The sequence below is a fragment of the Antechinus flavipes genome, chromosome 4 (assembly GCF_016432865.1).
Source record: "Antechinus flavipes isolate AdamAnt ecotype Samford, QLD, Australia chromosome 4, AdamAnt_v2, whole genome shotgun sequence".
NCBI lineage: Eukaryota > Metazoa > Chordata > Mammalia > Dasyuromorphia > Dasyuridae > Antechinus > Antechinus flavipes.
In genome coordinates this window covers 186,168,590-186,195,862 of record NC_067401.1, presented here as the reverse complement: position 1 = coordinate 186,195,862, position 27,273 = coordinate 186,168,590, and the positions used below count along the sequence as shown (strand labels likewise).

The 27,273-nt window shown below is 41.3% G+C and overlaps 4 protein-coding genes across 4 annotated transcripts; 1 reads left to right on the top strand and 3 right to left on the bottom strand.

Moving 5' to 3' along the window:
• Window positions 1–422: 422 nt before the first annotated feature.
• PLD2 (phospholipase D2) lies at window positions 423–12,286 on the bottom strand. Its single transcript, XM_051995915.1, has 24 exons — window positions 12,177–12,286; window positions 11,876–12,006; window positions 11,614–11,756; window positions 11,084–11,192; window positions 10,897–10,962; window positions 10,671–10,729; window positions 10,284–10,376; window positions 9,925–10,077; window positions 7,850–7,999; window positions 7,042–7,125; window positions 6,783–6,861; window positions 6,008–6,118; window positions 5,282–5,452; window positions 4,705–4,831; window positions 4,422–4,540; window positions 4,212–4,325; window positions 4,013–4,117; window positions 3,754–3,842; window positions 3,526–3,639; window positions 3,311–3,360; window positions 2,532–2,666; window positions 2,025–2,178; window positions 1,836–1,950; window positions 423–1,321 (listed from the first exon to the last, which is right to left on the bottom strand). Exons 1-24 carry the CDS (start codon window positions 12,283–12,285, stop codon window positions 1,097–1,099), a joined length of 2,805 nt encoding a protein of 934 aa, XP_051851875.1. The 5' UTR covers window position 12,286; the 3' UTR covers window positions 423–1,096.
• Window positions 12,287–13,666: 1,380 nt separating this feature from the next.
• C4H17orf114 (chromosome 4 C17orf114 homolog) lies at window positions 13,667–14,632 on the top strand. Its single transcript, XM_051995921.1, has 2 exons — window positions 13,667–13,754; window positions 13,939–14,632. The coding sequence occupies exons 1-2, from the start codon at window positions 13,682–13,684 to the stop codon at window positions 14,097–14,099; spliced, it is 234 nt and encodes a 77-aa protein (XP_051851881.1). The 5' UTR covers window positions 13,667–13,681; the 3' UTR covers window positions 14,100–14,632.
• Window positions 14,633–16,470: 1,838 nt separating this feature from the next.
• Window positions 16,471–18,396, bottom strand: PSMB6 (proteasome 20S subunit beta 6). The gene is made up of 6 exons (XM_051995919.1): window positions 18,254–18,396; window positions 17,721–17,788; window positions 17,470–17,601; window positions 17,212–17,341; window positions 16,810–16,954; window positions 16,471–16,711 (listed from the first exon to the last, which is right to left on the bottom strand). Exons 1-6 carry the CDS (start codon window positions 18,353–18,355, stop codon window positions 16,569–16,571), a joined length of 720 nt encoding a protein of 239 aa, XP_051851879.1. The 5' UTR covers window positions 18,356–18,396; the 3' UTR covers window positions 16,471–16,568.
• A 1,939-nt stretch (window positions 18,397–20,335) lies between these two features.
• GLTPD2 (glycolipid transfer protein domain containing 2) lies at window positions 20,336–22,194 on the bottom strand (the record flags this gene model as incomplete). The annotated part of the gene is made up of 3 exons (XM_051996668.1): window positions 20,336–21,270; window positions 21,540–21,685; window positions 22,021–22,194. Coding segments are annotated over 3 exons (843 nt in total), but the record flags the coding sequence as incomplete, so codon positions are not given.
• Between the last annotated feature and the right edge of the window lie 5,079 nt (window positions 22,195–27,273).

The window sequence follows — 27,273 nt, the reverse complement described above, 5'->3', positions numbered from 1 at the left end:
TCACAGAGATCTTTTTTATTATTGTTATTTTTTTTTAGAAGCAATTGATTCTTGCAAACTCTTTCCCAGTTATTTGATTTGACTGTGTGTGGGGGAAGCAAGAGTGTTAGAAAGAGTGAAACCAGAAATTTTCTTCCTGCCCTGCTCTAGTTTTGTCCATTACTTACAAGTTCTGTTCTCTAAGTATTTAGTTTGTCCTAGCCCCTCCCTTTCTTTTCCACTAGAGGTCACTGAATCAGCTTTCTTTTCCCCAAAAAAATGGATGACGAATCCTGAAGCCATAGATTCACAAAGATAGAGAGGACAGAGTTGGAGCAAGAGGAGTTGGAAGTAAAGGAGAGGTGGAAAGAACAAATGCAATTCTTGCTGCCTCGATTCCACAAAATGAGACGCCCCTCTTTTTTTTTTTTTAACTTCAAAAATTACTCTAAAAAACACTTTTATTTATACAATCACACAATTGACATAAAGTATCCAAATGCTCAGTGTCTGCAAGCAGGCAATGGTAAGTTTTTGCGGCCCTAGTTGTGGGATAAACCAGGGAATTAATGGGGGTCAGAATTCTGAAACCCTGGCAATAAATGATCAGAGCTAGGGGAATAAGAGAGGACTGATCAACTGTAGCTTTATCCTCAGTATCAGGGATTTAAATTTGATTCAGGAGACTGAGAAAATCAGGAGATCACTAGGGTAGGAGAGCAGCATTTCTGCATCATTTCCACCCTATCCCACAACCCTCTCCTCTATTGTTCCTGGGATGAATCAAGGTTCCAAGAATGTCAGAGTTCATCTCTTCATCCCAATGAGAAATGAAGAAAGTAACTTAAGGCCTAGAAAAGGCAAGTGATTTTCTTGTCCCAGAACACATGGCTAGTCAATTTCAGAGCTAGAACCAGAGAATCCAAGTCTCCTGCCTTCCCAACTTAGACATATCTTCCCTTCTCTTCTGGAAATCGAATCCCTTTTGTGCATCCCCCCTATTTATGAACAATCTGTCCTCAATTTGGATATGAAGAGAGAGAAAGGAAAGGTGCCAGGTACAGAATTTGGTTTCTCATAATTCTCTTACTAGCCCTCTCATAAAAGGGATTCTGGGCTATGTCCATACTTCGAGGGGTATGACACCCTCCTTGCTACCCAGTGGAGGCAACAGTGACTCATCTTCTAGGAATTTGAGAGGAAAGTGGACAAGATAGCCTTGAATCTGAGTAAGTTCTGAACTGGCTATCTCAGGGCTAACAGTGGCCAGAGGCTCCACACTTCCATATTCCCGTAACACCCGAAGTGATCGAGTTGCGTTAGATGGCAGGCAACGAAAAATCTAGGGGATAAAAATGAAGTTGTTGAATAACTTCCTTTTCCTTAAATAACTACAGATGTCCTGCCCTACTCCTGCTCTAATTCCAGGGTTTTCAGTTCTCTATTTTTTTCCCAACCTACCTCCAATCAGAGGTTTTCCCACCTTATCTCTTGGACCCTTTCCCTCACCCCTCAATAAACATTTCTTCCAATTATTTTCCTAAACTCTTTTACTTTTCCCTTTGGAAAAAAGCTGATTTCTGTGAAAGTCTTTCTTGTATTGCACTTTGTTGTGTACCTCTCAAATTCCTTTATTTTAAAATGAAGACTATTATAATTACTGCTTTTGGGACTTATCACTGTAAGATTCACAACAGCAAGGGATCCTCTCTCATCTAAAAATTTCCACTAACAAATGGTTCCATCCTTTCTTATAGCCCATCTATAAATTTCCCACATCTACCTAAAACTCTATTCTACTACCCTCTGCCTCCCAAAACACACATTCCTTCAAGGCCTTTCCAGGATATCCCAACCTGCTCATAGATGCTGGCATTTCTCTCAGCTGTCTTCTGCCACAGTTGGAAGAAGGTGTCACAGACAGGATCCTGGAGATCCAGTTCAGGTTGGGACTCTGACCCCAGAATGGTGCTGAGGAAAAAAGGAGAAGTGTCAGATTTACTTCATATCCCCACCAAGGTGATAGGGTCCTTTGAAGTTCCTACCTGAAGCAGTGTTTCCGGAGACTGAGGGCAAACCTCCCAGCCTGATATTCTTTTCCATCCATAAGTGATGGTTCCATTTCAGTGTCTTCAATCAATATTGCTATTTCACTGTCTCGCTTCCCCAGGAGGCTCCGGTCATTGATGTTTGCTGAACCTAGAGTAGACCTATCTATTAAAGGGAAAATTTGAAGAGGTACCCTTTGCCCTTACTACTACCACTCCCAATTCTATTTGTCCAACTCCTTCAGTCCCAGTTTTTCTATCCAACTTCCACTGTTTCTGCCCCTTACTTACCCACATCCTTACCATCCTAAACATTAGCCCCCACATCATTGTTTTTTTTCTTTCCTCTCTGTCTCTACTCCAGACCTCCAGGATACTACTTGCACTAATTCCTCCAAATCTCTTGCTACTTCCCATCTAGAGATCCCCTTCCCCAATTTTGACTCTCAATCTTCCTCCCTATATTTTCAGCCTCATCCCTTGCTCCCTTAGCCACTCTCTGACCGATGATGACTGTCCTGTCATCCGCAATGAGCAACTTGCTGTGGATGTAGATGAGCTCAGACATTAGCTTTCCATTCAGCTCTCCATGGGTTCGGAGCCCACACACTGACACATAGTTTTGCCACGATGTACCCACTAGTATATGCACAGGAAAGGGGAAAGAGACATGAAGGAGAGGGAGCAAAGATTAGTTTATCCACAAACAACTTTATTCACCTCTTGATTCAACTCTTCTTCCCTTGCCCTGGAGGACCTTTTTCCTAACCTATATATCACAGCATCATAATGGAAGGTATACTAGATTAAAAGTCAGAGAGTAGAATTTGAATTCTGCTTCTACTTACCAAATTTCTCTGTTTCCTCATCTATAAAATGGGGAACATAATATCTGTACTTTCTACTTAACAGAGTTTTTATGAAGAGCAGCATAGTATAATGGAAAAGGCATTAGCTTTGGAATCAGAGGATTTGGGGTCATCTTCTGCCTCTGTTATGTGGTACCCATATAACCTTAATCACTTAACTTCTCTAAGTCCCAGTTTCCTCACCTGTAAAATAAGAGGATTGTAGCAGATAGCTTCTTAGGTTTCTTCTAACTCTAAATCTATATGACCCTATGATTTTTTTTTATTAAACTCAGTTGCTGTAGCAGAAGGACTGTTTCCAGATTGATACAATATTAATACACAGTTATATGGGAAATATTTCACTCCTTCTACCCCAGCTTCTCTCAATATTTTCTACTCCATCTAAGATTTTTCCCAACTACCATCACTCACTGGCAGCTTTGAGTCGATGCAGGATTGAATATTCACCACGACAGAGAGTCCTGGGGGAGAAGTCACAGGGAAAGTCAGGGTAAAGAGGTGATCCTGAGAAGGAGGAAAAGAATAAAGAGAAGAGAGAAAGAGTTGAGATAGAATAGGGGAGAGCCCCCTAAAGAGAGGGAGAAGTCAAGGGAAGAATTAAGAGGCAAAAAGGTCTTATATCTGACCTGTAGGTAAAGTGCAGAATTGCCTGGATAGCATTTCCACCGCCTGTGGAGATATCACCTTCAAACCCAGGAAGCAGGGGGAGCAGCACATATACCCGAAACCGCTGCTGTTGCCTGTAGAAAATGTAGAGGGTCATAGCTGAACACCTAACCTCCTAGTATTTGGGGACCAAATCCTGCTCCTTTATACACATACACCCATCCAGAGTATCTCTTTTTCTGTCTTACTTGTGGGCTCTCAGAATCCTCTCCACAATAGCATCTCCCACTGTGTTCAGAACTGTCCGTCCATCTGAGCAGCTGATGAAGAATTGATTCTGGTAGGACATAAGGTTTAGTGAGGGAGGAAAGGAATAAGCAATACAGTCCATCTCCCTTAATTCTCTAGCTCCCAATCTCTTCATCCTCATTCTGACAATGAAATTCTCTTTAATTCTGCTCTCTTGGTTTTAGCAAAAGCCTAATTTCCCATTTTACCCCCACCTACCTCAATGTAGAGGAAGTGGCAGCTCTCCCGGATAGTATGTAAGTATGCATTGAGGATGGAGCTCTCAGAGGTCCCTGCTGACCATCGGTCCACTGATCTAAGGATCTAGGAAACAAAAAATAAGAAAAAGAGATCCTCACCCTTTGGGATTAGGAGTATGGGGAAAGGCTCTCACACTCTTGGGGAGAGGTTGTCTTACCTGTACAGTGGCACACTGCCCTCCAGGAAGGGTGAATGGTAACTGGTTGGCTGTGCTATGTGACTTGGGCAGCAGATAGGGGAATAGAGGGATCTTGTACTTGGCCTTGATAGTCTGAGATTTGGAGTTAGAAGAGAGAATCAGTGGGACTAACACTAGCTTCCTCCTTTCCCTCCCACAGACCAGCCTTTTCCCTAAGTGAAAGGAAACCTTGGTAAAATTCCAGCGCTGGATGAAATGTCGGGCAACATCTCGTGCTGCTGAACCATGGACGACGACCCCCACATCCCTCCAGGGCATTCGGGGCATCATCTCCCTGTCAATGAAATCTGGGGGACCCCAAAGGGAAAAGTCAAAAAAGGGGTCCTGAAGCCAGCTTCTAGACATACACATAAACACAGAGCCAGGGTGACAGGGAGATCATGCTTGCTACAGAGAAAGCTGTCTTGATGCAAGTTTCAATCTTGGGGCTGTGGAAAAAAAAATTTCTCACCCTCGAAGGGCCGGTCCAGTTGTACCCAATCCTTGGTGATCAAATTGCTGTAATCCTTGCCCAGCCAGAACAGTTGGTTGTGGGAGAGGTCAGGGGCAACGGGAAGGCTTGAGTTTGGGGTGGGCAGCTGTGTGGGGAGAGACCCAGCCCAGGGGGTCATGAAAGACCCAGCCCAGGGGCAGAGTCATGGGAGCCAAAACCAGGAGAAGGGTATAATAAGACAGAAATGGGGAAACATGAGACAGAACACTGAGAGAAAGACACATACACAGATTGAAAGTCAAAGAAAAGATGAAAAAAGGGACATATCGATGATCCCACCCTCCTACTCCTTACTTCCTGTCCCAAAGGGGCAGGACAGAAAGAGGGACCCCATAATGTGATGACATCAGAAAAAATCTTGGAGAATAAGGAAAGTTTAGAATAGGGGTTGTCCTTGAAAAGAGAAAAAGCCTAAGAGTACAGGCAGAGGACATGAAGTTGGGAAGGAAAAGGTGGGGTTGGGCCTCAAGGATAAAAAAGAAGGTGAGAAGCACTCTGGGAGGAGAAGGAGACATTATAGTATGAGGGAAACTACCTGTGGGGTAGTTGTTCCAGTATAGCTCTCCAGATCAGTAATCCGATAGTGCAGATCATCCCATCGGCCAAATGCAAGGTCAAGCCCTCCCATGAAGGCCACTGCTTGGTCCACAACTAGCAGCTTTTCATGGTGAGCCCACAGTGTCATATGGTCTGGGTGACGCATCACCTGCACAGTATAGAAAAAGACAACAAGATTTGAGAATGAATAAAGTCTCAAGGAGTGCTTTGGAGGAAAAGTGGAAAAAAGGCAATATTGTTTATTGCTAAGAGCACTGTTCTTTTAATCAAAAGACTATGTGACTTTAACCTATCTGAAAATCTGTTTCTTACTTAGACAATGAAAATAATAATTATGCCCTGTATATGATGGCACTGTTATTAAGAAAGCATTTTGTAAAACTCAAATCACTATCAAAATGTGAACTGGGGGGAGGAGGGGTAGCTAGGTGGTACAGTGGATAGAGCACCAGCCCTAAAGTCAGGAGGACCTGAATTCAAATCTGGTCTCAGATACTTAACACTTCTTAGCTGTGTGACCCTGGGCAAGTCACTTAACCCCAACTGCCTCAGCAAAAAAAAAAAAAGTAAATAAAATGTGAACTATGATTACAACATGAGGATTTATGGAAAATAGAAATTAGGGAGTTAAGAAGAGGAGGAGTGAACATGGGGAAAGCAAGTAATAAGGGAGGACAAGAAGGGCAAAAAATAGGGGAATCACCTTGATGTTGGGATGCAATTGCATCAGAGCCTTCTTGCTATAGCCACTGTTGATGCCCAGAGCCAATTCTACTTCCTTGAACAGCAGCACAGAAATCCGCACACCCTCCTCCTGGTGAGGATAGAAAGGGGAATTAGTTGTCAATGGAAAATACCTTGGAAATTACCCCCTATTTGATTTTGCCCTCATCTTTGGCTTTCCTCTCTATTATTCCTTTTTCAAAGTTTCTAAAACTCTGCCTCCAATCAATTCAATTTTTAAAATGTGTATTAAGTCCCTACAATATGCCACAGATACCTCTAGGTGATAAGATTACAAAGATGAAAAATGACACAATTCCTCTTCTCTATACCGACTTAATAATCTTGTAGGAAGCTACTATATAGAATAATAGGAGTAAATACCAGAAAGATCTAATCATATGCCACAGATGAGGAAACTAGGGCCAGAGAAGAAAAGTGATTTGTCTAGAATCACACAGGTAGTAAATAGAAGACTTGGAATTCATACCTAGGTCCTCTGACTCCCTATCCAATGTTTGGATTTGGCAGAATGTGATGGGGCAAAGGAGAAATTCAGATACAGTATCCTAAGGAAATCTGAGGAAGGATGAATCCCTTGCTGTGGGGGATCCCTATACCATTCAGGTCTGAAGTCTGATCACTTGGACAGTCCCAGGTGTTCTTCTTTATTCTTTAGGCATTCTCCCCCTTTAGACCTTGTCCCCTTTCTTCCTGGTCTTACTCCTTTGTGCCAGCCCTACCTCCCCACTTACTGCCTTCTTCTTGAGCATAATGTCCAGTCTCCAGTCATCAGAATGGGCTGGACGCTTCAGATAAATTTCAGGACTCAACCTGATGATAGGTAGACATAGAACAAGTCACTATCTCCCCCATTACTCTCTGACATTTTGTTCTCTCTAATCAATTTTCTCCTATTTTTGTTATCCCCAAAGCTCCCTGAACCAGCTCTCATCATGAACTCTTCTCTTGGAATCTACAGGTGCTCCAAGTCCTTTAACTATTATTACTCACCACCAATCTGCGATGAAAATCTCCTCCCGGGCCTGAAGGATGGCATCAGCCACAGCTGCAAAGTAACCTGCCCCATTTACAAACCTAAAGAAGGATGAGTAGAAAATATTTATAGCAACTCTCTTCTCATGGCAAAAAGATTGGAAATTGAAGGGATCCCTCATCAGTTGGAAAATGGCTGAATAAATTGTGGTGTGTGATTATGATGGAATATTGTTCTATGGGAAAAGATGAGCAGGATGCTCTCAGAAAGTCCACCATGAAATCAAGCAAAGTGAAATGTACTGTATATAAGGTAATGGCAATGTTCTGGGATAATCAGCTTGTAAATTACTTTGCTATTCTCAGCAATCCACAACTACTCTAAAGGACTTTTGATGAAAAATCCTATTTATACGCAGAGAAAGAACTGATTGTTTGAATAGAGACTGAAGCATACTCTCTCTCTCTCTGTTTTTTCACTTTAATTTTTCTTGACAGTTTTTTCCTTTTTCTTTTTATTTTTAGGGTGGAAAGATCTATGTTTTCTTTCACAGCATGATTTTTATGAAAATGTTTTGCATAATTTCACTTTTTTTTTTTTAATGGTGACTGAGTTTGGGGATGAGAGAGAATCTGGAACTCAAACATTTTAAAAACAAATTGTTTTAAGAGTAATGGAAAAATATTAAATAAAGAAGGTTGAATTGTAGAGTAGAAATCATGTAGAATCAGATGTATCCGTAGAGAAGTAGAAGGAGATTAAAGAAGGAACGAGGGAAGTTAGAGAGGGTAGAAAGGGGTTAGAGAGGGTAAAAGGAGGTCTTACCATCTGGCCAGGGTCCCCGGCCTGAGTGGGGCATAGCTCTGATGTCTGTGCAATTGTAAGAAGTCACACCCCTGACCTTGAGCTAGTTCTGTGATTTCCTGACCCCACCACCGAGCCTGCCGATAACTGCTGCATTTGAGGATCAGGGACCTATGGTAGTAAAAACAGAATTCAAATGTTGACACTCCCAATCTCTGCTTATCATCTTCTCTGCTCCAGCTCTCCTCACTCTAAGCCCTAAATAATATCTTCTCTTCAGGCAATGATATATTACCTTGGTCTCTAATGACAAACAAGACAACAGAGTTCTTCTTAGGTCCTCACCCCAATCCCCCATTGTTTACAAGCATCTTTCAAAAACATTTCCCTATGTGAGCCAAGTGAGGAAGACCGGTCATTAGACTAGAGTTCCAAGGGAACTTAAGAGTGTTTAATAGTAGTAAAAGCACCAGCCTTAGAGGGAAGAGACATGAATTCAAACCCTGCCTCTCATTTAACATTACTTTCATGACCTTGCTCAAGTTCTTTTTTTTTTTTTTTTGGGGGGGGGGGTACACTTAACTAATGATATCTTATTTTTCCAAATACATGCAAAGACAGTTTTTCACATTTACCTTTGCAAAATCTTGTGTTCCAAATTTTTCTCCCTCCTTTTTTCCCCAAGATAGCAAACAATGTGATAAAGGTTAATCATATCTTGTCACATCAAGTTCTTGTATGTCCCTGAACTGAGAGCTGTAAAAATGAAGGACTTGGACCATATAGCTTCTGAAGTCTCTTACCTCAAGGTCTGTAATCTTCTGACCAAATAATACAAATGAATCTCATTTTACAGATAATGAAAATGAAGATGAGAGAGGGGAAATTACCTGTTAAAGGGTCAGGCTTTGAACTTAGATCTTCTAATTACAGGCAGCTACATGGCACAATGGATAGAGCACCAGGCCTAAAGTCAGGAAGACCTGAGTTCAAATGTGACTTCAGACATTTACTAAATGTGTGACCCTGTGCAAGTCACTTACCCCTGTTTACCTCAGTTTCCTCATCTGTAAAATGAGCTGGGAAAGGAAATAGAAAACCTCTTCAGTATCTTTATTTAGAAAAAAGAAGTCACAAAGGGTCAGATATGACTGAAAACTAAACAACTTCCTTATGAAAGTTGAGATTTAGAGAAATTTAAAGGACTGCTTACTAAATTAAGTGACCAGAGCAGCTAGATGGCACAGTGGATAGAGCACCAATCCTGAAGTCAGGAGGACCTGAGTTCAAATGTGGACTCAGAGACGTAACACTTCCTAACTATGTGACCCTGAGCAAGTCACTTAACCCCAATTGCCTCAGCAAAAAAATAAATAAATAAATAAACCAACAAATAAATTAATTAAGTGACCCAAGTCATTCTAGTAAGTACCAGGAACAGGACTGAATTTGAGATCTTTTAAATTGCAGTCTAGTGTTTTCCCTCTGTTTTCTTTTTTTTTTTAAGGAGTTATGATTTATTAATTTTTTCTTAATAGCTTTTTATTTTCCCAAATATATACAAAGAGTTTTTGACATTCACCTTTGCAAAAACTTTAGTTCCAAAATTTTCTCCTTTCCTCTCCCCACCTACTCTATGGAGCAGCAAGCAATCCAATATAAGTTCATATGTTTCCCACTACTTTCTGTCTCAGAATTCATAAAAGATAGCATCCAGAACATGGTGTTAAGGATATTATGGACTCCCTGCCCCCAATTCTGGACCAGACTCAAAAAAGAGTCTCAACTTTTTTTTAATCTAGTAGCCACTGGTCTTGGACTGGGGATCTGATATAACAGTGCAAGAATTGGGGAAGGACAAAAAAGAGAAAGGAGTAAAACTTTTTTTTTCCCTTACCTTTTCTCCCCCATGATTTTCCTCTCTAGGATGATTATCAGGTTTTCCCTATTTCCATCCCACTCCTCCCTCAGCTGAATCCTCCTAATATCTCTATGCATTTTCTCATTTTAGCCACCCCACTTCCCTGGAAATATGACCATGTTTTCCAATCTCTCCCACTCTCCTTTTTCAGCCCTGGTTGGTACTGGCTTCTGACCTGTGAGAAGTGTCAATTCGGACCCCATAACGAGTTTCTGTGTTCTGTTTCCCAACTTGGACCTCAAATCCAGGGTCAAAAAGCTGGACAAAGGAAATAGAGCCTGTCTCTGGGCGCATGTATAGAAGGAAGGAGTCTTTCACCACCAACCACCTGGATAATAAAATGAGTTGTGATTAGTGATCAGGAATCTGGTCACCTCCATTTCACTCCAATTTTACCATTATCTATTTTTTTTCCAAGTGTACTACACAGATGTCTGGCTCCCTAGCTCCCTTTTCCTTTATCAGTCCAAGCATCTGTCCCAGTCTCTAGTCCTCCCTCTCTCAGTGATCCAGGCATCTGGCCCTCTAATTCACCTCTTGCTCCATCGGTAACAGACTTGGTCTCTGCCGCAGCAGGTAAAGCCAGGAACTCGGTGCCCCCCTGAGCGCTTTCGAATCATACCTTCCCTATGGGGACCAAAGTGACAGAGATTTAGTAGTCCTAGACAGGGGTTCCCAATACTGACCCAGTCATCTAACGTAGAAGGAGGGGCACCAGTAGTTGGAGAGTATTTAGGAAGGAAATAATGAGAACAAGGAGAGAAAAGGGAGCTGAGAGGTAGAACCAAGATTGTTAGTGATATTTAGTCCAGGCCCCTTATTTTGTAATAGAAGGAAGTTGAGGCCCCAGAAAGAAGTAATTTGCCCCAAGTCATATGGAAAGTTAATGGTGAAGGCTGTGGGGATATTAGAGTTACTCACAATCCTTTAGGGCCAAGGTCAGGTATGAAGGAGAATGGACTGACTTCTAGAAATTCTGTCTAACAGAGAAAGAAGAAAGAAATATCAGATTCAAGATAGCTAACTTCAATTACCCTTAGCATTCAAACTTCTGGCCTCCCAATACCCACTACCCTCAAGGACCAATGCATCTGCTCTCCAGTCTCCAATGCCCTCAACAATCAAGGTTTCTCTAAGACTGTCTCACCATAGCATGATAGTTGCGGTAGAATGAAATGGCCAGGAGATGATTGAGATAATTCTCTAGGTATTTCTGGAGTGAGAAAAGAAAGGAAGATATAGTTCAGAGAAATTCTCATATTAAGATTTTGCCAAATTCACTGTCCCCTTCCTGTCCCTGATCCTACCCGTCCAGAAAAGTATCCAGATTATACCTGTTTGCTGGCCCTGTGTCTGGAGGAGCCTTCAGATCCTACTCTGGGCAAAGAGGGGATTTCAGCTATTGTAGCAGCTTCTCGGGAAGGGGAATAGGCAACAGCAAACCTGGCAGTTGGAAGGTTGCAAAGAGGGATTGTAAATCAGATAGAAGTTGGAGAGAACATCAACCCACCACTGAGTCCCCGGGAAAAGTATTTCTGGGTAAGGAAAGTTATCAGCACATGGCTATTATGACTTTGGTATTGTGGCCCTTTTTGGTAGTTGAGGCAGGAGAATGGTATGGAGAGCCTGGAATATGCCAGGCATAAAATTGGGCATCCAACCCTGCTTGACAGTCTGTCATGGAATTAGGGGCCCTGGTGTGTGTGTGTGCATGCATGCATGTGTGTATTGGTGATAGTGGTGAAGGAGGAGAAGGAATGGGGAGGTGAGGCTTCAGGGAATCGTGCCCCGCCTAAGAGAAAAAATTAGGAAAAAAGGGACTGAGTTTTGTAGAAGACCAAAGATGGTCCCATTCTCCTCTCACCGGGCCAGAGGGAACAAGCTCATCAAAACTTTGTATTTCAGCAGGTCTCGATGAAGCTCCTGGAAATTTCGGAATTTCTTCTTGGTTGTCCATGTGAAATCACCGTGAGATACTCGGACAGAGTAAAGTGTGCACGTGCCCACCTTTGGGTTCCAAGTAGTAGGTGTCAGGTTCTCCTAAGTTCTCTGAATGAGTCCCTCCCCGATCCATATATATCTATAACCACCCTTTACTCAAGGATATGAGAATTTGGCCCTCTGACCTTGGATCCACTGGTGTATCTTTCAGTGCCTATGACTTGGGCAATAACCGGGACTCCAGGGGCGAAAATCCTGGGGTGATTCCTCAGGGGTTGAAGGTTATAGATGGTTAAAAAATGATGCATCCGGTCAGCTGGGGAGATGGGAAGGTTGAAGGGGTTTAGAATCTAGTTCCCTAAGCTATAAATTTATCCTGTTGGTCCCCACCCTCAGGTTCTCTTGCTTTCCCTTTCTTTTCCCTATAGGTGGGACCAGTCTCTTCTGTGCTCTGCCCTATATTTCCCCTCTCCCTCTCCATATTACCTGGGTCTTCCCCTTCTTTCAAGGTGTCCAACTCATATGGTTCCATCTGGAGCTGGCTGGAATCAAGGCCACCATCTCCAAAGAACATTCCTTCTGGAGTTGACATCATACTGGACAGCAGATCAAGAGATCTCAGGAATGTGAGGTCCTTCCCTTAGAACTGTTTTCTTGGACTTCCTCCTTTTTCGGGCTGATCCTTCTTTTCTGACCCTGAATGGATATTTCTTACCTTCATGTCTGATCCTGACCTTCCATTTCAACCTGAGTTCTGCCCTGTTCTGCTGACTGTTGCCTCTAACCATAACCCTAGTCCTGGTCTTGACCGTTTTCTCTGACCCTGACACCCCTTCCCAAAACACCTCTCATCCAAAATTCTGGTCTTCCATGCTGATCCAGCTCTGCTCCCTCCCTCACCTTCATCTCTCTCCTCACTCTCATCACCCACTTTCCAGTACTCATTCTCTTAATTCTTCAGAAAGAGGGGGAGGGGACAGTAATGAGAGAAGGCACGGAGCCCAGCACAGGATGTCTCAGAACTGGGGCAGAGAAAGGGCCCTGGAAAAGAGGGGCGGGGGAAGGAGAAACCGGGGTCCCTGAGGGGCAAGTGCACCTGGGCTAATGCAGGGGCTTCAGAGACACGGGATGAACACGAAAGTTGAATCAGGGAAGGGTGGGGTATGGCATCAATGAGGAAGTCGTGCTCTATCTCCCAAGCTGGGAAGGGAGGGAAATTCCAAAGTCCCGAAAACACAGCTGGACCCCTAGTCCCACTCTTCCCAGGTCCTCTTTTCCCTCACCACTCAGAGCCAGAACCGGAGCCAGGATGCCAGCGGATCAGGAACCTGAGAAGACATCCCGAGAAGGTCGGGCTGGGCCGGGTCAGGCCCGGGGAGCAAATGGGGATGACTACAATGGCCTCACCCTCTAGGGCGGGACAGGGCTGGGAGTCAGAGGAGGCGGGGCACGATTCCCTGAAGCCTCACCTCCTCAGCATTCTTGTTCATCTTGTTTCTCTATCTCTATACAGCCGTGGGGGTGGAAGTAGGGTTTGAGGAGCAAACTAGAGAGAAGGTCGAAAGCACTTGGCTGCATTTCTCTCTGTGTGTATATAGGTATCTTGTCTCTGCATAAAGAATAAATTTGTCTCTCTCCTTCTATTCACCCCCCCCCAACCTTCCCTACTCCCTAGGATCCCAAAGAAAATCCTAAATTTGTTAGGGGAATGGGGAGATGGAGAGGGGAGAGTTGAGAAAGGAAACCTCTTCCTCTACCTCCCCCATGCGCTGTCTGACCCAGCTATGTCCTCCATCACTCCCCTCCCTTCTTTCCCCTACTCATCTGTGCTACAGCCTATAATCACTGAGGCGCCTGTCTGAGGTTAAGTGGTAGTCTGACTACTGAAAGGGGGTTTTGGGGGCTGGCAAAAGAAATGCCACTTTAACATCAAACTGCCCCTTCCCTCTAGATCAACATTCCTTCCCCTACCCCCTTCTCTCATTATCAAGATGGGTCTAAAAGGGCAATGGTGTTTTCCTTGGTCTGGTCCTCGGAGACATCGAGGGAACCAAAGGGGAACAGGTAGAGTACTAGAGATGAGGAGGGACTAAAAAGAAGGAAAAATATACAAGTGTGGGTGTGGAAGGAGGACATTGCAATTCGAGATGACAAAATGAAGATTTGGCCAAGTCTCTGTCTCCCCAATTTCTTCCTGGGATGAAAAGAGCAGCTTCTGACTAAGCTTTTCACTCCCTTTCTCTTATAGCTCAGACTTTGGTCATCCATCCAAACTCTAATCAGATCAGAGAGCATCCCCTGCCTGGAGAACCCAGTCTAGGAGACAATGCCTACTTCAGCAGCAAAGCTCGACTCTCCTTCCGGCACCAGCTGCATGCCACAACTTCAGCCAACGATGCTACCAACTGAAGTCTGGTGGGGACCGGCAACTCTTAGGTGACTGGCAAATCTTGACTTTACATGTCTCATTTCTCATTAAATTTATTCTGTAATAGGCAGAATTGTGTTGATATTTTGGGGGCACCCCTAAAAATCACCTTTGCTGAGATTAGAGCTAGTGATCACTTATTTGTAGGAAGAAATATATGGGGGAAGAAGGGGAAGTAAGGAGTGGGCTGGGATAACCCAAATGAGCTGAGAAAAAAATTTTTAAAGTGTATTGACTATGAGGGAAACTGGGAGACCAAGTCTTCTAACCAGGAAAAGACATGCAGTACTTCTTCACTTAGTTCAATTCTATCCTCCTACTTAATTTAACATTTCCTGCTCAATTCCAGGAAGCCTTCCCTATAGCTATTGAGTGAATCATTGGGGATTTTTATGAGGATGGAGAATAATTCCTCATTTCATATGCTGAATATCTTAGTTGATAGCAAGAGTACGTTTTTCTTTTAAGCTGGATTTATAGCAACTTAATAAAAGTGCACTTCTGGGCAGACTAATTCTGGAACTTATAAGCTTGTTCTACTATATTCCTAGAATATTGGGAAATATACACAGCAGATGGAAGGGGAAATGAGAACAAGAAAACCTGAGACCGGAGTGGGGCTCAAAGTTGGGTAGTTATCTTCATGGATTAGTATTTTATTGGAGGAGCCCTGGGGATTAGCCTCCCTCTCAGCTCTCCACTAGGAATCCTGGAACCTATAAGAAATCTTGAGCAGCCAGAGGACCTGAGCTCAAATTTGATCTCAGAAACTTAACACTTCCTGTGTGACCTTGGGCAAGTCACTTCACCCCAATTGCCTTAGCAACAACAAAAAAATTAATTATAGCTTTTTATACAAAACATATGCATGGTAATTTTTCAACATTGACCCTTGCAAAAACTTGTTTCAACTTTCCCCTTCCTTCCCTCCACTCCCTCCCCTAGATGGCAGGTAGTCCCATACATGTTAAATACAATATATATATACATATTTATAGTTATCTGGCTGCACAAGAAAGATCTGATTTTGAAAGAAGATAAAAATAACAGAAAAAAAATGCAACCAAACAATAACAGAAAGAGTGGAAATGTTATGGTCCATACTCATTTCCCAGTGTTTTCTAGGTGTAGCTGGTCTCTTCATTACAGTTCAATTGGAAAGCAGCAAAAAAAAATAAGTCTCGAAGAGAATTTATGGGATCATGGGACCTTTGGAAAGGATGTTAACAAGCTCTTAAGCCTAAAGCTATGAGATAGAAACTGATAGTTATATAACATGTAAAGATTTGCAATTTTTTTTTTTAGGTAGTTTTTTATTTGATCCTAACTACCCGCTGCCGCAATTGTAGCATAATAGATTACCAAATAGTTCAAAACTCTTGAGATACACTTGTGACACTCAATGGCTATGACTGTGTAACTTAAGTGTTCTAAGCAACTAAAACCAAGCAAAATGCCAATCTGCACTGGTACTTTTTTCACGTTTCCTATAAGCTGTGAAATTACAGGTCCAGTCCTTGTGTCTATTCAGATAAGCAACAACTAATAAATACTGAAAGTGAGTTTTGGACCCAACTTACCTCCTGACTCCAACTTGGAACAGGCAGGAAAGAAACAGTTATAACCCTATGTGAATTGGTTATTTCCACTTTAGAGATGAAGACATTGAGGCATAGGAAGATTAAATGATTTGTCTGTAGCTGGATTTGAACTCATTTTTTCCTAACTCCAGACTCACTACTCTACCTTTTATGACCTGGCCCATTGTTCTTTCCACTCTACTTGCTACCTCTGGAAATTTGATAGGTTTCCTTGAAGTACGAACCTTCATGTCCTCTTTCTCCCTATCAATTTCAATCTTATATGATTCAGTGTATGTAAAGACAAAGACTGAAAAGAAGGAAGTTCAAAGTATAGACTGAATGTACAACATTGAACTTGTTTCCTAAAACCTTTGGTTCAGTCCTTCCTTAGCTCTGCCTTTTACTGTGACTTTTAGTCTTCCCCTCTATACAAAGAGGATTGATTTGATACAAGTTATTTCAATTTCTGACATTGTGTGCCATTTAATAGGTTATTTCTGAACTGAAAATAGGCTTGACACTAGAAAGGTTTGGAAAATATCAAAACTCCTTTTCTCTCCAACTTAAATAGAACAAGAGGTGCTCCAGGATAGGACTTATCTCTTGTGCTAATTATTTTCTTCTGTATGAGAGAAATCTGCCCACCCACTCCATCCTCCCTACATCAGGGATCATAGCAAGCAATGATGATCCAAGTAACCCTGCTGAAGCTTAAAAAGAGGTGGGGAAAGGGAAGAAGGTGATATGGCAAAGAATCAGACATGAACTCTCCCCTTGACCCATAGTTTATTGAATCTTGGGTATATATGAAGATGGCTTATAATTGAGGGGAGAGGGAGGTACACGGAGGACAGGAGGTAGCAGATCTCAAGCTGAAGGATAGGCGGTAATAGGGAATCTGGGAAGCTGGTCGCCCATAAGCACTTGCCGTTCCACTCCTTTCTCAGTAATTGCTGCCAACCGGATCACACCACCACTGGAGCCATCTCGTTCCATAGCCAAAGCAAGAGCTGGAGAAAAGAAACAGCAGGTGAAAAAAAAGAGATAGAGGAATACAGGAGTCAAATCTTGGTAAAAGAATAAACAGGCCAAAATCCATCATCCTCACCATTAGCGGTAAACTGAAGACACTGCTTTTCATTCATACCCTCTTGATAAGAGGCATCAACATAACCATAAATGTAGGAGCTGCCTGAACCCCCAATGGAAAAAGGCTGCCGAACCATCATACCTCCCATGGGTACTGAGTATACCTAAAAATGGGAAATACAGAAAATGAATAACCAATCTGGGGGACTTATACTGACTACACTGAGAAATAGAGTGTGTGTGGGGAAGGGGCAGAGAATCATTTAGGAAGATTCGATTGTAGAGAGATTGGAAATATAAAATGGAAAGGAATGAAAAGGCAAGACCAAGCTTGGAGACTCAGAAGACATATGGGAAGTAGTATTTAACTGAGACCCAAGGACTGCACTATTAGGCTATAAGTAGGATTCAGGAATCTAACCTGCCCCCCCTCATAGGGATCCCAGCCAGCTACGATGATTCCAGCCATGAGATCCTCTCGGTAACGATAACACATCTCCTTGAAGAGGTTAGCAGCTGTGTGGACCAGGGGCGGTTCATTCAGTTCAATGCTATGAAGGTCAAGGTAAAGAGCATTGGTGTCTGATTAACTTTCATGTGAGTCCTTCTCTTCACACCCACAGCCTTCTTTCTTCAAAAGACGCAGGCACCTGCCTCCCTGAACCCAACTTGTAACCACCTGTGGAAGCTTAGTTGATAGGTGACTGCATCAGCCACAGCCTGCGTGTCAGCTGCTGAACCAGAACGGCAGCAGAAGATCCGGTCATGGATAGGGGTCAACTTGTCTGTAACTCGGTTGGCAATATAAGACCTAGATAAGGAAGGATAGTCAAGGAACGCAGCCTGTTGCCTTCTTTCTTCTCATTCCACCAGACTTGGGGAAGAAGGTTTCCAAGGCCAGCCCCAACCCCAGTTCAATGGGGAACTCACCCAGTGGTTGTCCTGGAGTCAGCTCCAAGGACCACGCCCCCATCAAACTGCACAGCCATGATAGTCGTCTAGGAGTAAATAATGATAACAGCTAACGTTTTTACATCGCCTATCCTGCGCTAGGCCCCGTGCTAAGCGCTTTACAGGCGTGGTAGGAGAGGCCAAAAGTCTTGTCCTCTTCACTTATGCCCGAGAATCTCTCTACCCCATCTCTGTGTCCCGCTGCTCCAGGAGAGTTTTGCCCCAGCTTTCTCTCCCATTACTCCAGAATATGATCATTCCATGCCCCCGCCCCTCCCCAGATATCCCAGAGTATCCGCGCCCCCGTTATCCCAGCATTCCACGTACACCAACACCAGAACTACCCGGAGCCTCAGGGAGACACCACGGAACCGTGGGATTCCCTCACCCTCGCGCCCCAAATCTCGGGGGCCCTCCCCCCGGCTCCCCAGGCTGCTTCCCGATGTCCCCGTCGGCTCCGCGCATTCCATAAAGCTCTCGCTCTTTCTCGCCCCAACCCCAGTCGGCCTCACCCCAGTGGAGACGCCCCGATCCCCCCAGTCCGGGGCGAGGCCCATGGGCCCAAAGGCTGGGCCAAAGGACGCTCCACGAGCCGCTACTAAAGGCGCAGCCATTATTCCTCGATTCTAGCGGCGAAGTATGGTCGTCGGAAAGCAACTGTCGCAAAGTGCTCGGTCACCGCTCCGTCAGAGCCGGAAAGCGGCACCAGCGGCGAGGCCAAGAGGGAGGATGCAAACGGGAAGGTTTTGTCGTGTGACGCTAAACAGCTGCGCGAAGAATTCGTCACGATGCAGGGGGCGGGGCTTTCCAGCCCGTTCTCTGGGATGAGACTCCTAAGCTATTTAGAGCTGCAACACTGAATAACTGGGGAAAGAGGTTTGCTCTGCGGCAGGTGGTGAAATCGGCTGAAACCTTGATTATCTCCTTTTGGCCTCGGGAAGTCTTACGGAACATGTAGTTCTCCTGGCCCTAAGATTTAGGTCTGATGCATTTTTATCTTTTGAAATACAATTTTATTTCAATTAAAAAAATTTTTATGTCAAGAATTTTTATTTGTTGAAAGATAAATTGTATCTGATCTTTCCATTACCAGTACTCACCAGCATATCTCTCCCATCTCGTATCGGAAAGATCCCTTAATGCGAAGGAAAAAACAAACAAAAAAAATTAGCAAAATTTTCTCTGTAGAAATTCTAGGTAGAGAATTGTTCTCTGTAGAATTGTGTGCCCAATAGTTTCCCGACATGGGCAAAGAAGGAAAGGAAATCCCCGAATTTTAAAGAAAGAAAAAGAGGCCTCAACTCCTCTGGTAAGTACTCATTCAATAAAAATTGTAAGGAAAACTGGAAAGGAGTCTGGCAAAAGTTAGGTAGACACTCTAACATTTCACACTGCATAAGGTGTCCCAAAAGTCTTAATGCGTGTTTTTAAGCTTTAAATAATTAAGACTTTGGGGACATCCAATATAACAATATAACCTCCAAATGTATAAATTAGAAGAGGAGAATAGTAATAATAAAAATTAGAGAAAGAAAGAAAAAAAATAATCGACCATGAAAAGAATATGGTCATAAAAAATCGTAGAAGGTAAAAGATATTTTTGGCTAGATGAAGTTGATTAGTTTTTGCAGAAATAAAACTAATAAAGTTAAAAGAAAGTTAATTGAGAAAAAAATTTTCAGAGGTTTCTTTAGCATAGGTCTTATTTTCCAAGATATATAAAGAACTGATTGAAATGTATGAGTTATTTCTCTTTTTTTTATTTTATTTTTAAACTTTTTTAATTTTCAAAACATATGCATGGTTTTCAACATTCACCCTTGAAAAGCCTTGCATGCCAAAACTTTTCTCCCTCTCTTTCCTCCACCCCTTCCATACCCAGCAAGCAATCCAATATATGTTAAACAAGTGCAATTCTTCTATACATATTTCTACAATTATCATGCTGCACAAGTAAAATCAGATCAAAAAGGGAAAAAATGAGAAAGAAGACAAAATGCAAGTGAACCACAAAAAAGTCAAAATTTATGTTGTGGTCCACATTATGAGTTATTTCTCAATAGATAACAGTTGGCCTAAGGAAAAAACCTACATTCTAAATGAGAATATGAAAATAATGGTACTAATCACTGATAATTAGGGAAATGCAAATTAAAATTGCTGAGGTTCTACCTCATATCCAACAGACTGGCAAAGTTGAAAAAAAAAAGAAAGTGGAGGATTTGGAAAGATGTACCATTTGCCTACTATTAGGACTTTATCCAAACCCTAATAAAGATTGAGGAAATGAACAAAAATATTTGTAGCAGCTCCTTTTGTAGCGGTAAAAAACTGGGAATACCCATTAATTGGGGAATCTGTGGACAAATTATGGTTTCTGAATGTAGTAGAAATCTATTATGCTGTAAGAAATGAAGAAAGACAATTTCAGAGAATGATATTATGTATACAATAACAACAGTAAAGTCAAAAGAATTTTTTAGAACTTCAATAAACTCCAATGACCATCCTCAATTCCAGAGCACTGGTGATGAAACATGCTTCCCATTCCCTAACAGAAATGAGACATAATTTAGGGACATACCATGCAGAAATTTGTTTTATTTTACCATGTGTATTTATTGCAAAGGTTTTAGTTTTATTTTTATTTTTAGTGAAGGAAAATTGAAAGGGAAGAGAAGAGCTAGGAATATGATTGACAAAAATAAAGGAGGATCATTGAAGTATTTCTTTTAAACTCAGAAGAAATGTAGATTGTTATTCCCAATTGTTTCTGCTTATAGAAACACATACGATTCACTCTTTGTAATGACAGTTGCAAAAAATTTTTATTTACCCTACCTCCATCTTCTATCTGATAGTCATGAAAGATGCAGAGGAAGATTTAAGAGTTTTCTTGGTTCATCAGGACTCTAAGGATGTGTCACTATGGGAGAGTGCTGCTCGCAGTCATTTCCCTTCTTCTACCATTCAGTCTAGGAGCCCAGAGTTTTCCCAGTGGCCCTACTACCCACCCCTGCTAGACTTCAGAGTAACTCCTCCTATTAGCAGTCCCCTTTCAGTCAGCAGTCCTTGGGTGCGGTTGTAGACAGCCTCTAACATATCAGCTACCTCAGATAGGGCCTCTTGGGCCTCCTGTTCATTGGCTCCTGGGCATACCATTGCCAGTAGCTGGCTCTGTCTAGGGAATGCAAGAAAGGCTAGATTTGCTGCCTGTCGGATCAGCCATGGGTGGTGGGGACCTAGCACCCTTTGATAGGCTTTCCCACACAGAGCCCCTATGTCTGTATTCTGAACTCTGGCGATGCTGCCCAGGCAGAGCTGGGCCCACCGCAGGGCTCGATGCAGAAGCACCAAAGTTCGGAGACCAGAAGAGGGTTCAGAGGAATCCTGCTCCCAGTCAGCCATGGCAGAGAAGGTATGATAATGGATGGAGTAGGGGCCTTGGGAATAAGACTCGAGGACTGAGAGTTTTGCGGAGGCTTCCTGAGTGGCAAAGGAAAAGAGGGTGCCCAGAGGTTCCAGGAGCCTACAGGAGAAAGAAAAGAGATGGGGAGGAACATGAGATTATATCAGGAAGAAAGTCTTGAAGCATTATTTAAACACGGAGGATGTGCCAGGAATTGCCTTAAATGCAGGGAATGCTGTTTTCAGGGAGTTACTGTCTAATGGGAGAAACAACATGCAAACAACTGTGTACAAAGAAGCTATAGCCAGGGTAAATTATAGATAATAGGCAGAGGTAAAGGCAGGGCTTCTTGTCGAAGCTGGGTTGAATTACTCAAGGGTTGTACTCACATGACCAGTTTCCTCCATCCATCCAAAAACTCTGGCATCCGTAGATCTCCCTCAATTGTTAAACTCTCCCTGAAAGGCCTTACCATTTGACCTGGCAGCTTGTCTGGTCCTAGGCAATGAACACCTGATTTCAGTTCAGGTTCCACCTGTGGGAAAAGACATGGGAGGGAGGGCATGTCTAGCTTCTGAGGTCTGACTTGCATCCCTCTAACCTTAATTCCATCCTCCCATCTCTTGGAAGAAAGCAAATGAGTTCTTGTGTTGGTGCCTCTAGTTTTGTTCTGGTCTTCTCTTGAGTTCCCCATATTTAACAAAAAATGAAGGCCCTATGTTTTTTGGCAATAATGGTCCAGCTGGACAATTCCTTAGACCATACATTTTTAAAAACTGTATTAGTACTCTTTAAATATGTTACATAAAAATAAATTTAAAAGGTATGATTTTTTTTTTTTTTAAAAGACAAACTGGCCAGGGTTCTTACCTGGGAAGTCAAAGACCTCTCTGGAACACAGAGCTGAGCCCTGAATCCACAGTCTGTGAGCTCATCTTCTGGGGAGGGGAGAGGGTGGTAGTGAAGGGGTGCACACCAAGATTTCTCAGGGAGTGAGAGCAAAGGAAAGAATTGGGGATAATAGAGTGGGGTTCTGGGGAGGAGGAGTCAGGTGGTCAGTCACTCACTGCGCTTCTCTCCGGTCAGGTAGAACAGCAACATGAAGATGAAGATGGTGAAGGGAAGACCATAGCCAAGCCAGTGCCTGGTGGCCCAGACTTTAGGGTCAGGGGACAACAGCTTTAGCTTCATGATCACTGTCCTGAAGCACTGCAGCCTCTCCAACCCTCTTATCAGTACTTGTTCTGAGTGGGTGGAAAAGAATCAGTCATGCCTGAGAGGGAAGGGGCTAATAATTAAGCTTTCTATCAGTTCCTATTGGTCTTTGACCCCAGGGAAGAGCTCAGGCCAGAAGTAAAAGGAAATAGTTGCTCTCTACAATCCTATTAGATTCCTCTAGCCCTCTTTAAGGATCCAGACACATGACAAAACCCTCAAATGTCCTTTTGGACAAATCTGCACTGACCCAGAAAAATGTACAAATATTTTGGTTTCCTGGTGAATTTCCATTTCGCCCATAGAATTATAGAAAGAATTGGGGGGGATCTCACACATCATTTAATTTAATCCTGATCTGAGCAAGAATCCCTTCTATAGCATCCCCATAAATGGTGCTCTAAAGAAAATTGTGGAATTATAGCGTAAAAAATTACAAAAATCTTCATATTCTTTGATCTGACAATTCTGATCTTGTGCTTGTTTATACACTAAGGTCTCATGATAGAAATAAAGGACCTATTTGAACATAAATATTCCTGGCAGTACTAATAGTATTTTTTTTTAAAAGGAAGAATATTACATGCCCAACTCTTGAAAATGATTAAAATAAATGGTGCTACGTAAAGGTAATGCTTAGACACTGAGACTACTGTATCATCTTGAACTCAGATTGGTAGGTTGGATCCCCACAAAAGAAATTTGCTGTGGAACGCTTCAGGAATATAGAAGCAACTATGTGGGTTTGGCTTAGAGAGTTAGACTAATATTTCAAACCTTCATGAGAATTGGTACTAATATTTCTTCAAGTATCCTTGGGGATATTCTTGAAGATACTGGAAATTTCCTCTGGGTCTCTATACCATAGGGCAAAAAAAATTGCACACTGGATCCTTACTACTAGGTAATCCAAATAGAATCCTAAATTCATCTAGCAATAAGACAAATAAACTCAATTCACAAGAATAAAAAAATAAGACCAGGTAAATCTGGAAGAGACAGGGGGACTTCCCAAAAGTGGTTAAATTGTTTCTAGATTAGCAAAGCAAACCTCATCCAAAATACCTGTATTCTGTAAGGATATCACAGTCAGTTCTGGTTCAGCAGTGAATAAAAAGGTTTTCATCATCACAGGATAAACCAATAGGAAATAGTCTGATTACCTATACATACTCTGAAATACGGAGAAAGGGTCCTTCCAACACATATTATGATACTCTAAAACAGAGATGTCTAACACTCTGTCCAAAGGCATGTACCCCCTCGCCAGATTAAAATATAATTGGGAAATATTTAATAAAAATGAATGAAAATAGAATAAAACATTAATGTGATTTTCTAAGTCAAAAGTGCTGCAGGCATGGATACTTGTGTAGGGTTTAGTGGTCCCTGTTTCTATTTGAGTTTGATGCCACTGCTCTAAGAAACTTTATTGATCAGTCCCTTCATTACATTAAGGTATTGGAATATTATTGTACCTTTACAGATGATGAACATGACAAAGAAATATGGGAAGGCTTGCATGAAGTGCTATAGACTGAAAAAAAATTAAAATAATAATAGGCATATTAATTTCAAATATTTAAAGGACAATCATATCAAACAATACAAAGGATAATCTTGATGTTGTCTTTTATGAGGAATAGTGCTATTTTGTTAAATGTGAATGTATATAGTTTTCTATTTTTTTGGCAAATGGGTAATAACTGAATTTAACAAACTCTTTCTCTAGGCAAGTGGTCTTCCCATAGCACCATTCTGCCTCAGAATAGTTGGCCAGTTTTTGTATGAAGGATACTAATTAAGAGAAACTTACTATTTTCATTTCAGTTTTGGATAGTTCTAAATTTAGGCAGTTTTTCTGTGTGTGTGTGTGTGTGTGTGTGTGTGTGTGTGTGTGTAGCAGTGACACATTAAATATTTTGCTAGTTTTAGTTCAAATATAATAAAAATAACAATACTACCTAAATTAATCTACTTATTTAGTGCCATACCAATCAAACTCCCAAGAAATAATTTTACAGATCTAGAAAAAATAATAGCAAAGTTCATCTGGAATAATAAAAGATCAAGAATTTCAAGAGAATGAATTTAAAAATTGCCAAATGAAGGTGGCCTAACTGTAGCAGATCTAAAATTTTATTATAAAGCAGCAGTCATCAAAAACATTTGGTACTGGTTTAGAAATAGAGTGGTGGATCAGTGGAATAGGTTAGGTTCACAGCACAAAATAGTCAATGACTATAGTTATAGAGGTTGAAACTCTGTATGATTGATTTAAACAAGATGTTAACTCAGTGAAATTGATAAGACAATGGTTATCTAGTTTCGCATGGTTCTCTAGTTCAGTATGATTGAATTAATCTTACAACAAATAATGGTTCCCTAGTGATATAATGACGGCTTATACTCAGTATGATGAATGGATTTAATTGTAATAGAGTATTTAAGAGGCTAGAGTCAGACCTACAGGGAACTGGAACAGACTAGGGGAAGACAGAAGACTGGAGGCTGGAACACAAGCTCCCAGATTCAGGGAGACTTTAAGACAGAGACCATCATGGTGGTCCTCCTGCCTCCCCCACAGAAACCAAGACACATTCCAGAGGACCTCCAGAAAGCTAGCCTGGGCCCCAGGCAAGGAGACAAGGAACAACAACAACAACAACAACAACAAAGATTTTTGGACTTTATCTTTGGCTATGCTTGTGGTGATTACTCTACTGAAATGAAGGCTGGTCCAGAGACCTCCAAAAAAACTAATCAAAACACTAAATGTAGCAATCTAGTGTTTGACAAACCCAAAGACTCCAGCTTTTTGGATAAGAACTCACTATTTCACAAAAACTGCTGGGAAAATTGGAAACCAGTATGGCAGAAACTAGGCATTGACTCACATCTAATAGCATATACCAAGATAAGGTGGAAATGGGTTCATGATTTAGACATAAAGAGTAATATTATAAGCAAATTAGAAGAACATAGCATAGTTTACCTCTCAGATCTGTGGAGAAGGAAGGAATTTGTGACCAAAGAATTGGAGAGCATTATTGATCACAAAATAGATAATTTTTATTATATTATGTTAAAAAATGTTAAAAATACAAACAAAATTAATGCAGACAAGATTAAAAGGTCTTAATTAAAAGATTAAAATAAACTGGGAAGACATTTTTACATTTAAAGGTTTTGATAAAGGCCTTATTTCTAAAAACTCAAATTTATAAGAATTCAAGCCATTCTCCAATTGATAAATGATCAAAGGACATGAGCAGACAATGTTCAGATAAAGAAATTGAAACCATTTCTAGTCATATGAAAAGGTACTCTAAATCACTATTGATTAGAGAAATACAAATTAAGACACTTCTCAGAATAGCTAAGATGATGGGAAAAGATAATGATGAATGTCTGATTTGATTTGATTTTTCTTATGCAGCAAGATAATTCTATAAATATGTCTGTATATAGTAGATTTAACATATTTCTACAGTTACAAATCCAAATATGTAAACATATTTATAAAATTAATACAATAAAAACTTTTTAAAAAATTACTTAATAAATAAATAAAAATCCAAATATGTTAACATATTTATACAATAACCTTGCTGCACAAGAAACATCAAGTCAAAAAGGAAAAAAATGAGAAAGAAAACAAAATGTAATCAAATAACAACCAAAAAAAGTGAAAAATATATGTTGTGGTTCACACTCAGTTCCCACAGTCCTTTCTCTGGGTGTAGATGGCTCTCTTCATTACAAGTTCATTGGAACTGGCCTAGTTCATTTTTGAAAATAGCCGTGTCCATCAGAAGTCATCATTGTATAATCTTGTTGCCATGTATAATGATCTCCTGGTTCTGCTCATTTCACTAGCATCAGTTCATGTAAGTCTCTCCAGGCCTCTCTGAAATCATCCTGTTAGTCTTTTCTTACAGAATAATATTCCATAGCATTAACATACCGTGATTTACTCAGTCATTCTCCAATTGATGGACATCCACTCAGTTTCCAGTTTCCTGCCACTACAAAGAGGGCTGCCACAAACATTTTTGCACATGTGGGTCCCTTTCCCTCCTTTAAGATCTCTTTAGGATATAAGCCCAGTAGAAACACTGCTGGATCAATGGGTATGCACAGTTTGATAACTTTTTGAGCATAGTTCCAAATTGCTCTCCAGAAATTGTTCACAATTTTACCAACAATGTATCAGTGTCTCAGTTTTCCCACAATCCCCCCAACATTTGTCCTTGTCTTTTCCTGTCAACTTAGCCAATCTGAGAGGTAGTACCTCAGAGTTGTCTTAATTTGCATTTCTCTGATCAATAGTGATTTAGAGCACTTTTTCATATGACTAGAAATGATTTCAATTTCTTCATCTGAAAATTGTTCATGTCCTTTGACCATTTATCAATTGGAGAATGGCTTGAATTCTTATAAATTTGAGTCAATTCTCTATATGTTTTTAGAAAGGAGACTTTTATCAGAACCTTGAATGTAAAAATTTTTCCCTTCTAATTTTGTCTGCTTTGGTTTTGTTTGTACAAATTTTAACTTAATATAATCAAAATTATTTAGTTTGTGTTCAATAATGAACTTCAGTTCTTTTTTGGCCACAAGTTCATTTCTTCTCCACAGATCTGAGAGGTAAACTATGTATGCTATGTTCTTTTAATTTGTTTATAATATCATTCTTTATGTCTAAATCATGAACCCATTTCCACCTTATCTTGGTATATGGTGTTAGGTGTGGGTCAGTGGCTTGTTTCTGCCATACTAGTTTCCAAATTTTCCCAACAATTTTTGTCAAATAGTGAGTTCTTATCCCCAAAGCTGGGGTCTTTGTGTTTGTCAAACACTTAATTACTATAATCATTGACTTATTTTGTCCTGTAAACCTAATCT

Bases quoted from the DNA above. Each gene is read 5' to 3' on its own strand.
- PLD2 (XM_051995915.1), bottom strand. From the start codon at position 12,285: ATGATGTCAACTCCAGAAGGAATGTTCTTTGGAGATGGTGGCCTTGAT. The intron at 10,078-10,283 runs GTGAATTAGAGG...TTTATTATCCAG, and splicing joins TGTTACCGATGGAGCAAGAG to GTGGTTGGTGGTGAAAGACT. The intron at 6,862-7,041 runs GTGAGTAATAAT...ACCTATCATCAG, and splicing joins ATTTTCATCGCAGATTGGTG to GTTGAGTCCTGAAATTTATC.
- C4H17orf114 (XM_051995921.1), top strand. From the start codon at position 13,682: ATGGGTCTAAAAGGGCAATGGTGTTTTCCTTGGTCTGGTCCTCGGAGA. The intron at 13,755-13,938 runs GTAGAGTACTAG...TTTCTCTTATAG, and splicing joins AGGGAACCAAAGGGGAACAG to CTCAGACTTTGGTCATCCAT.
- PSMB6 (XM_051995919.1), bottom strand. From the start codon at position 18,355: ATGGCTGCGCCTTTAGTAGCGGCTCGTGGAGCGTCCTTTGGCCCAGCC. The intron at 17,602-17,720 runs GTGAGTTCCCCA...TTCCTTATCTAG, and splicing joins GACTCCAGGACAACCACTGG to GTCTTATATTGCCAACCGAG. The intron at 17,342-17,469 runs GTGGTTACAAGT...TGACCTTCATAG, and splicing joins TATCAACTAAGCTTCCACAG to CATTGAACTGAATGAACCGC.